General features: G+C 31.9%; 1 protein-coding gene across 1 annotated transcript in view; it reads left to right on the top strand.

Moving 5' to 3' along the window:
• The first annotated feature begins 4,315 nt into the window (after positions 1–4,315).
• Positions 4,316–10,965, top strand: part of LOC136974801 (uncharacterized) — a 30,255-nt gene continuing 23,605 nt past the window's right edge. The window contains exons 1-3 of the mRNA XM_067269743.1: positions 4,316–4,726; positions 9,319–9,513; positions 10,209–10,462. Coding sequence (XP_067125844.1) covers positions 4,443–4,726; positions 9,319–9,513; positions 10,209–10,462 — 733 coding nt within the window. The 5' untranslated portion in view covers positions 4,316–4,442. The remainder of the gene's footprint in view (positions 4,727–9,318; positions 9,514–10,208; positions 10,463–10,965) is intronic.

Below are 10,965 nucleotides of genomic sequence, written 5' to 3'. Positions count from 1 at the left end.
TAAAACAAGTAAAACTGTAAACTGTACCGCATGACAATCAATTTATCTGATATACGTAAAGTGAAGAATTTTGCACTTTTTGGTTGGTCTTATTCTTTTTTGGTTTCACGTATTTTCTAATTTTTTAGCAAGTTTTAAATTTTAACTTTTACAGTTTTACCACTTTTACTAGTTTTTACCCCTTTTACTCGATTGTTTTTTTTAAAATCATCGTTATCCCAACAGTCACGATTAAATATTATTTCAGTATTAACAATTGTAAAAAAGAAAGGACTGAAGAGGAGCAAATATCCCGAAATGCACGAACGGCGTTTCCACTCCGTTGTGCAAGAATAATACGTTGTATAAAATAAAGTCTATTTTATTCATCAAGTGTGTTCCTGTGTGATACGTTCTACACAGAAATTTTGTGTTTTTTTTTCTCCCAAAGAATAAAGAAAGAACAGGAAACAATCAAGTATAAAAAATTGTTTAACTTTTTTCAATCTTGTTATTGGATATGATAAAGAAAATTTTATTTATTCTTCTTTAATCATATTTTATAATTAGTTGTAATTGTAGAGAGGTTGAGGCGCAAGTACAAACGTTAAACTTGTACGGCAAGCAGAAGTACACGTTTGACGTTTTAAGTCCAAGTAAAAGACGTTGCGGCGCTCGTTCAAACATCACGTGACTCAGTGAACGTCACGCATTGACTCACGGGAAATTTGTCGAAAAAATGGCAGATACATTTAACATCAAGGATTACCAGCGAAGGTAAATAAACAAATTAAACTGTTTAAAAGTATTTGTAGGACGTTTAATAACACTAAATAATTATTTTAGATTAGCGTCGTGTCTCCTACCGTACAATCGGACGATAGGACCTCATACTTTTGACGAAGGAAGTAGTAGCTTATGTAAATTCGAAAGCAGCTCGGAAAATTAATTTTCAGAAATTTACAAACGTATTACGTTAAGATGGTAGAAGATGCCGTGGAAGAACAATCGTTAAGCTGTTATGAAGACAAATATACGTAAATTCTATAGGCGCTTCGCATCACTTGCAAAAAAATTGAATAATTAAATAATTTCTGGATTAAAATCGCCTGTTTCTTTACAGTGTTGTTCATAAATGCTTAAATAATCATTATTTTAATAAAATACGTCATAATTTTAACCACAAACACAAAAAAATAAAAATGAAGTTTAAACGACTCCTACTCGCCATTCTAGACGCAGTAAACGCCATTATCGACCGTATAGAATTGCCAGATGGCGGCACTCGTCCGTCCGCCGTTCACGTTTTGGGCTGAATACGTGCGCCTCAATCTCTCTTGTGACTGCATGAAATCTGTGAAATAGGTTAAAATTTAAAATTTCAATTACAGTATTCCCATATAAATAAATAATAACTAACCCGTTACAAAGCTATACATCCACCAAAGCCGAATTATCGGGCTAGAGTCGGCTATAATAAATAAATAATTAATAAGACAATTTGGCATTAGAGCTTGGCGTTAGGTGCCATCTCTTACTAAACTTAATAATTAAATAAAATAAATGATTTTAATAATTTGGAACTGGAGGAAAAGAAATCGGCCCGAAGCGGGACTCGAACCCGCAACTTCTGCTATCCGTGCAGACACGTTACCAGTTACGCTACCCGAACCTTCAGTCCGATCGCCTCCGTCAGTACTGGAGGAGGCGATCGGACTGAAGTTGCGGGTTCGAGTCCCGCTTCGGGCCGATTTCTTTTCCTCCAGTTCCAAATTATTAAAATCATTTATTTAATTTAATTATTAAGTTTAGTAAGAGATGGCGCCTAACGCCAAGCTCTAGTGCCAAATTGTCTTATTAATTATTTATTTATTATAGCCGACTCTAGCCCGATAATTCGGCTTTGGTGGATGTACTGTACAGTATTCCCTTTGGTTTTTGGTTTAGGTGGCAAAAAGGTATAGGTGTAATTGTACAATTCAATCAGTAAATCAGAAAGCATATTTTAGTTTAAAAATTCTTAGTTTTTTTCGTAATGCAAGAAAATTTTACAATATTAATTTATTAAAACTCTTTAAGCTCTGTGAGCACGAAGGTCGTGTCGTGTTCATGAAAACTATCAATAGTTGCTCCAATTGTGAGTCTAGCAAAACATACGGTAAACACGATAGGTTCAACTAGGCTCATCACAATTGAAGCAGCTAGGTATGAGAAACGAAAACACATCTGTGAAAATTTCTGAGACCAGTGGAAAGTATTTGGGAGTGGAGAGAAAACAAGAGAGGCTTGTGGTTTTGTTAAAATTGATTCAAAGTGTGATCCGATCATAAACCACTTACAGCTGGAGAAAAACATCAAACAAGTAAATAAGTAACAAGTGCGAGGACGGCTACCCATATTCAAATCGGGTGGACATATCAGAAATGTTCTGTGACCAAAGCTTTCTGACTGGTCGGAAATTTTCTTCCAAAATTGGGAAGAGGATCAGAGAGAATAAGGCTCGAAGCTGATAGCACAATGATCTGAGCTCAATATCTGAGACAGTGGCGTAGCGTAGTAGGGGCGGCAGGGGCGGCACTTATAGGGGGCGGCAAAATTTCACAATAAATAATAATATCTTGTAAAAATACCTAAATAAGGGGGCGGCGAAATTTTCCTCCGTCCCGGGCGGCTGACACCCACGCTACGCCACTGATCTGAGATGATATCGACAAGCCCACTGAGATGGAGAGGTTATACTCCGGAAAGGACACTCAAGCACGGGTGAGGTTTGAGATCCGATGAAAAGTGTCGACAGAGTCAATCCACGGACCAGAAATTATCAAGGAGACATCCGATTCCCGATTGTTCCAGAGCATCCTCGATCGTTAGTGTGACACTCGGTACATTATGGTGGCGTAATAAGCTGTGTACATTTCCTGTAAATAAATTGTGTATACTGAAATGAGTTGAGTGTAGAGTTATATTTCCAATGAACATGCATTTCGAACATCTCACTGCCAAGATTTTTCAAATTTGGGTTTTCAACTCAGATTCGATCTTGGATTTCCCAAAACAATAGGTTGGCGCCTTAATAGTCTTGGTCATCCGCCCGGTCTGTTAACTTACGTTTTGTAGCCGTGAAATAATTATAGAACGCTTCCCTTCTTGTATCCACCAAGAGAATCTTTATAAGAGACTCATTACGGGTTTGATTAAACCAACAACAGGGTAACTGGTGAAGACAATGTTTAATATATCCAGATTTACTTTCCGAAGATCCAACTTGGACTCGATTCTGGGATTCCCTCAGAGCGACAAGTTACACCTTTACTGCCTCAATCACCAGACCGTTAATATTATCCGATCAGCTTAATTTGTGAAGAACTCTAAGATCATAATTACTATAAAATTTCCTATGTAGAGATTTCAGGCAAATATGAAATTTGACGACGTAGCGTTTTCGTTGTTATTTCCTATTTACTTTACATCTAGTTATTTGTTCTGGTTTTACATTTTTTTTCAGTCTAAATATTACGGTCTTATTACAAAAAATAAACGAATTTAAACTCAAAAGTTGTTGGATTCCATTTGTTATTTACAGCAACAATTATTATTTTTAACTAGACAAATGGTAATTTTTCTGTAGCAAGAAAACAACTGACAAAAGAAATTGTGCGTCGTAGCCTTACTAGCCTTTTTCCAATTTATTTTTTTAAAAAAAATTATAAGTTGATAAGCATTTTTTATTTTTACGCTGCAATATTATTGATAAATTTATGACATTCATGGAAGGAACACGTCTACAAAAAACAAACAATTATTTTTAGTATATTTTCAATTAATACTAATTTTCTCTCTCTCTCTTGTTTTTTTTTGTTTTTAATCTTTGTTTTGTCTAGAGTTAGGCCACAACTTCTAATTTTGAATAACATTTTCGATTAAATATATTTTACAGTAATTTACATATTTTGTTCTGCTGTTATTAGATAAGAATAAATAATGATTGATTTAGTTTTTATTCTGGATTTCCATGCTTTTGTGTAGATTTGTTCCTTGTACGACTTCTAAAAACATAAAATATTGCATTTGAATGAATCATATGAATAAAACAATGAAGATCGTAATGTATTTATCACGATAATCTATATAATCAAATATCAATACGAAGCTAAAACAAATATATATATATATATGTTTACAACACAAAACTTTCATTATATAAATGAATGTTTAGTATAATAGCTATTCGAGTAAATAAAACAATGCCATAAAACTTAGCAAGAGCGATTCGATTCAGATTTGAAACGGTTTAAATGTTAATAGACGAAAACCGTGCACCTGTCGGGAATAACCAATCAGCGACGAACAAAGGTGAGGTCGTTCTCGTGCCGCACCTTTTATATTCCAGGTTTGTTCGAGATCGGACTAATGCTTTAACTTTAGTGCAGTCATTCTTTCTTTTTTTCGTGTTTTTGTCATCAATGGAACCTCCAAGATTATTTGTAGTGTTGTTAATCCCCGTCGTAGTGGTGATGGGACAGTTTAATTGGCAAGTACGGGATAAGTTCGACGAAGTCACAAACAGGATGAGAAAAGTGACGGAAGATAATTGTAAAATTGTAGACATCAATGATATGTTTTTGCCAAATAAAACAGTAACCCACGTACCCAATACGAAACAATTGGGTATAGATCCAGTTTTTCCCAATAGAACGAACCTTCTCCACATTCATAACATGGCAATATCGCGTGCTTTCTTTTACAGGTGAGTGTTTTCGAGGTGGGGTCGCGAACGATGAATCGCGCTCAGTGTTTATTTTCATTAACACGGAACAGATTTGAAAAGGCATTCTTTTACTATTCTATTTCATCACTCTATACTTTTAACGTTTAATAATTAAACTTAAATTGAAGTTTGAAAAAAAAAACAGGTGTGCGACTTGATGAAATAAAAATTTAAAATATAAACGTTAGAATGCATAAAATGATAAATTAAAAATTTGTGTTTTAGGGTGCGACTATGCAGATACGAATTTAGTAGCGAGCAATGTAATTCTCGCAAAGGAAAACATGCACAAGCGAGAAGCGAGAAATCTCGCTGGCGAGAGCGAATTTCACATGTCTGAGCAGGGTTTGGTATTTATCGCGTCTCGTCTCTTCTCGCCGCATATTATCGCTCGCTCCCGTCTGCATAGTCGCACCCTAAAGTAGTAACTGTTAAATCAATAAAATTAAAACAAAACAATTAAAAATATGTGTAATAAAAAATACAGCATTGTATACTTATAGTGTTAATGTAATTCATTTAACATTAGCCTATTCATAAATCTCACGCCTATTATAAATCATGGTGATTTTATAGATAAAATACACATATTTTTAATTCTTTAATTTATATAACATGTGTATATGTTAAAATTAAATTTAAAAATCTGATGTAAAACATGGATGAAATGCCTGTACAGTTTAAAATGAAAATGAAAATATAATTGCATCATTAACAGATGTAAAAAATGTTTTGTGAAAAGTTATCAGCAATACAATTTGGAAATTATAAATGAAATTAATGAAATTATTGAAGAGATGGACTTATTATATCAGGATATACTTGGATATATATGTTTTGGAATGAAAATATTCCAAAATCATTGATATTTGTCAGATTGAGTTGGTTAAGTTGGCAAAATAATATGACACAAATGGAAGTCAGTCTGAAAAATCTGTCATTAACAGTTGTCCATGCAATTTTTTGGTTATTTAGTAATTTAATTATAATTATTAGATCTACTACATGGATATAATTGCCAGTTTCATGTTTTGTCATTTGTCAATTAAAGGCCATAATTATTTTATGTGATCATATCAGATGTGTTTAGAGTTTTTGGAAGTAAAACATTATAAAATGCTTATTAAAAAAGTTCCTCAAGTATAAATTTAGTTTGAATAACTTTTTTTGGAGTGAAAATTGAAAACTTTTTAGAAAACTGCTTTTCACTCTAAAAAAGCATTTTTGTATTGGATATCATGTTATATTAAGAACAATAAATATTTGAGATTCTTCACTGTACTTAAATCACATGTTTTATGTATGCATGTGTAAAACAGTAAAATTTCTATAAAGAAAAATACTGAAAGTTATTAATTATATTGTATATAATTTGTCTGAAACTCTTTCTTGAGTACTTGAAGTTTTCAAAGTGGACTATTTCACCAAATTGATTGATTCTCTCTTTGTGACATACAAAGAGAGAATCAATCAACAATGTAAACAACTCCTTTTCCAGTAAAGAAGATCTCTGGCATGACTTTATGAGCAGATGGAACAGTTTTGAAGTTTCGTAATGGACAGAGAAATAACAATGGCTATATTGGATTGATTGTCTCTTGTTCCAGGGGTGCCCAAACATTGGGGCACTAGTGACACATGCCTCCTTTTTGTCTGTGTTACTTTTTTTCTAATCTCCAGGGGCCCCAAATTCCATAATCGACAAACAATAGAAAATACATGACTTCTAGCTTATACTGCAAATAATGAACAATATTTGTCCATTGTCCCATGCAACTTTGTCATATGTTGACCAAAACTTGGCCTTGATTGCAACCAGTGCCTGCCACTTTTTGAGAATACTGATCTGATGTCAAATCACAGTTTGAAGCTTCTTGCATAATGTATGATGCCTTTTTTTTTTATAGCTTGTGCCTCCCCTTTTTTATAGTCTGTAGATGCTGCTGTCTTGTTCTCTGGGTCATAATAAATAATCTATTACTCATCTCTGGTGATGACATGGAGTTCTTGAAAACTTTCACCCTCACTATGCTTCCATAGCATCTGTTAATTATACTGTTACTCATCTGGTCCGGATTTTCTGTAATTCAAAAACTGAACACTGTGTTGCATTGATTCTAAAACTAGTGCATAATTAAAGAGCAATTTCCTCAAATAAGTCCATCAGTTTGATCAGTTTGATCAGTTTGAGCTTTATTCTTATGTTTACTGAAATGTGTTTCCCTGGTCAGAAACATTCATCTTAGTTCTATTACTGTTTTTTTGTACATTGAATCTACTTCCAAACATTATTCACATTCATACAACATTGCCATAAACAGTTTACAAATATATGTAAATTTTGATAAGCGTACAAGCTTTCCATGCTAAAAATTTTTTCACTGCTGCTTTATACAAAATGAAGACAAGTTTATGCTTAAACTTGACTGCTACGCAATGATGCAACACAATGAATTTAGACTTTCCACCTAAATACTAGATATTCATGGCTATTAAATGGTTGCCATGTGTTTCCATTGCTGCAGTTCACAGAATGTTGTGATAAGAGACCTTATTATGTTAATCAACTCTTATAAAATTAAAATAAATAAATTATGCTGTTCGATTATCAAATCCAGAATTGGCCTGAGGAAGAGCCCAGGAGGGGCAGTGAAAACGTTCGCCATTTCGAAAAATAGTTCGCACCGGTTATCGGTTTTAGAAGGTATTTAATTTTTTTGTTTATACAACCCGGTGTGGGAGAAGTGTTAAAATAAATAAAAGTATTAAATAAGTCTCTTTATTGTAACACAATTTTGAAATTATATTACCAAAGTTTGGCTCCTATCTAAATAATTATTTTTGCAAAATATTAATTTACAACTTATTGTAATTGTTTTATATAAGCTTCTAATCTGTTATTATCTATTAATTAGTAATAAATAACTATGAGCTCATTGGCCTTGTTGTTGTTTACAGATTCACCACACACTTTTCTGATTTTTATTCATTAACTCATAATGTCCTGGAATGTATTTCAACTTATTTAACAACCCTCTTCAGGGCTGTTGAATGAAAATTGGAAAGATATGTGATGAACATGTAATCATAACAATAAGGCCAGTGGGCTCATAGTTGTTTATTACTAATTTATTGTAATATATCATATTTTTCCAATTTTTATTCATTATTTTTATTATTATTTATATATACATACATATATATATATATATATGTGGGTGAATTAAAAAGTAACTTTAATATGATCATAAAAAATTTTACATCTTATTGGGACAGCTATAATTTTGAGATGTTGTGTCTTCAAGTGTGCAGATTTGGCACCAACAGATACATCAGGTCTGCTGATTAAAGAAGGTGGCATCTCTACAGGTATGCTAGATATGCTCCAAAGAGGAGCAGCATGTAGTTGTTTGGATTTTGAATAGTGAAGTTACTCTTATTGAATCATGGGTTCATTTCTTTCAGTCAGGGACTAAGTTAACAAGCAAGAACTGGTAATATTCCACATCATCAAAACCAAAAAATTTTTGTACAACTCCTTTGGCTGGTAAGGTAATGCTCACATGTTTCTGGGACCATAAGAGTTCAATTCTGAAACATTATATGCCCAGAAGATTATCAGTGAACAGTACTGCATATTTGACTTGCTTCAGAATCATTTGAAATCTATAATAAGGTTCAAATATTATGGTTTGCTCAGTTCTGATATACTGTTACAATGTGATAACACACAGATACACACATCTCTTACGACAGTCCAAAAAATGACAGTTCGGATCTATGTATGGAGTGACTTCCACATCCACCTAGTCATTCACCTGACCTCACACAGTGATTATATCTTTAGATCACTTGAGAAGGCTCTTGGTGGCAAAAAATCCAGTACAGATAATGAGGTAAAAACAGCAGTGATTGAGTGGCTAAGCCAGTGGTTTCCAACCTGTGGGGCGCGCCCCCCTAGGGGGCGTGAGACTGTTGCAAGGGGGGCATGCAGCTGTTTCCAAAATACCATTTTCGAATACAAACCAAAAAAGTCGAATAGGTGTCAAAAAATGAATCAGCAAAATAGGTATACGTAATCCACAATCCTCGCCGCGAATTTTTCGGGTACAAATGCTAAAACATCCATCCATACTCTTGCTGGAACGAGAACATCTCGCTTTTGCGTTTGGAGCCGAGCGCGCTTTGAGTATTTATGAAATTAGATTGTTAGAAAAATTAAGGGGGCGCAACAATTTTTTTTAAAGGGGGGTGCAGGTACAAAAAGGTTGGAAACCACTGGGCTAAGCAGTCAACCAAAAAACTTTTTTCTCATGAAATCTAAGCACTAGTGAGGGGGTGACACACATGTATTGAATGTGGCAGGAATTACATTAAAAAGTAACAATGTTTTTGTTTATATTTATACTGTATATATTTGTTATTAAAATATAATTAAAGGTTATTTTTAAATTATCCTTATATATAGTTTTTAATTGTGAATAAATAGATTATCAAAATATCAATTTGAAATTTAATGTCAGAAAATATTTGTTTTTATATTTTTTAATTCATAAATATAATTTTTTTAGTTACATTCTTCAGAAGGCTGCAGATGATGATGAACCTGGTTTTATGTATTATTTCTTGTCCACAATTGCTGATGTTGCTTCTAACAGATTTATTAATAGTAGTGCAATTTATTTTTCTCCAAATGTATCTTATACACCATCATATAAAGGCTTCTTCAATAAAACCTTACCTCTTTTTGCACCTAGAGCTTTCAGGTACGTGTTTAATGTTGTTTACAATTACTGTAATGTATTATTTATTATAAAAAAAATATTAAGTGTGTATTAAGAATATTAAAAGTTATAGTTCTGTCTATAATTGTTAATGTTCCTATACTTTTTTAACTAATATTTTGTATTGTTTTTGAGGTTTTGTTTTATTTGGATCTAATAGTGTATAGAATTTTATTAAACTAGAAATCAATTTTGTAAATAATATCGTAAAATAAAAATATATCATGAAAATTTACTTAGTTTAATTTGAATATTATATAAAATCCGAAAGCAGAGTTTAATTATCATCATCTGTATGAGTATTGGCATAATAGAAGTCAATTGGATTACCCAAGTTACTTTTAATTTAAAAATGATAAACTAATCAAATGATTAATAATAGAAATAATTTACCACTAATGATATGCATGTCAACTTCTTTTGTTAATTTTATTAATTAGATAATTTAACTTACCAGTAATTTCATTAATTTGACTGCTGGACAGTGTGATTTATAGGTCTACAATTTTTTTCAAATCGCAGCCTAATAACAATATTTAATTTTAGTAGTTATGTACCTTTTTTGTATATTCATTAATCAATTAATATTTTATTAGAAAATAAATAAATAATAAATATTTGTATATTGTTCTCTGTTTGTGAATTTACATAATCTAGTTTATTTTTTATACATTAAGGTCTGATGATTTCAATGATCCTTTTCACTTGGAAAGAATATCTACTTTAAATACTATTGAAGCAGTTGATCTTGGAGCTATACCTAGTGACTCAATAAGTGCTAATTACACCAGAGAAGAATATAAAATAAATGAATGGTATTCTGCTTGGCTTCCTGATTCAACAAAACGTCATGATACAAAAACTACTTATCATGTGCAAATTACTCATAATAATGGAACTAATGAAACTTTTGTATGGCATGGACCACCAGGTAATATTAATCTTTTATCTGTAATTAATATAATTACTCTAACTGAAAAATTTCTATAATAAATAGTTATCACGTTTAATTTTCAAACATTTATTCTGTATTGTAAACTAGTACTTTAAATATATTTGAAGGATCATCAGATTCAACTTTCAATACTGTTTAAGGAAACAAATTTTAATTCTAATTAGAATTTTCAACATATATATATTCTTTTAGATGAACTAATGAATATATAAGAATATTTTTAATAACTTTACAAGAATATCTTTTTATTAAAAGTAAAAATAAATTATTAAATGCATTTAAAATATCTAAAAATGTGTGTTGCCATTCATCTTTATTTATGTGAATGCATCTTTGTTTTGGAAGGATAAAAATTGCTGTCTGTACTCATTTTTGTAAATCTATTGTTATGTTCATATTTCCAGTGACTGGACATTTTTTCTACATTCTGGCAGTAACTCATGTAAAAATGCTTCCTTCTATTGAGATTTCCTTTATTG

The sequence above is a fragment of the Centruroides vittatus genome, unplaced genomic scaffold (assembly GCF_030686945.1).
Source record: "Centruroides vittatus isolate TY-2023 unplaced genomic scaffold, ASM3068694v2 contig_357, whole genome shotgun sequence".
NCBI lineage: Eukaryota > Metazoa > Arthropoda > Arachnida > Scorpiones > Buthidae > Centruroides > Centruroides vittatus.
This window is presented reverse-complemented; position numbering and strand designations above follow the sequence as displayed.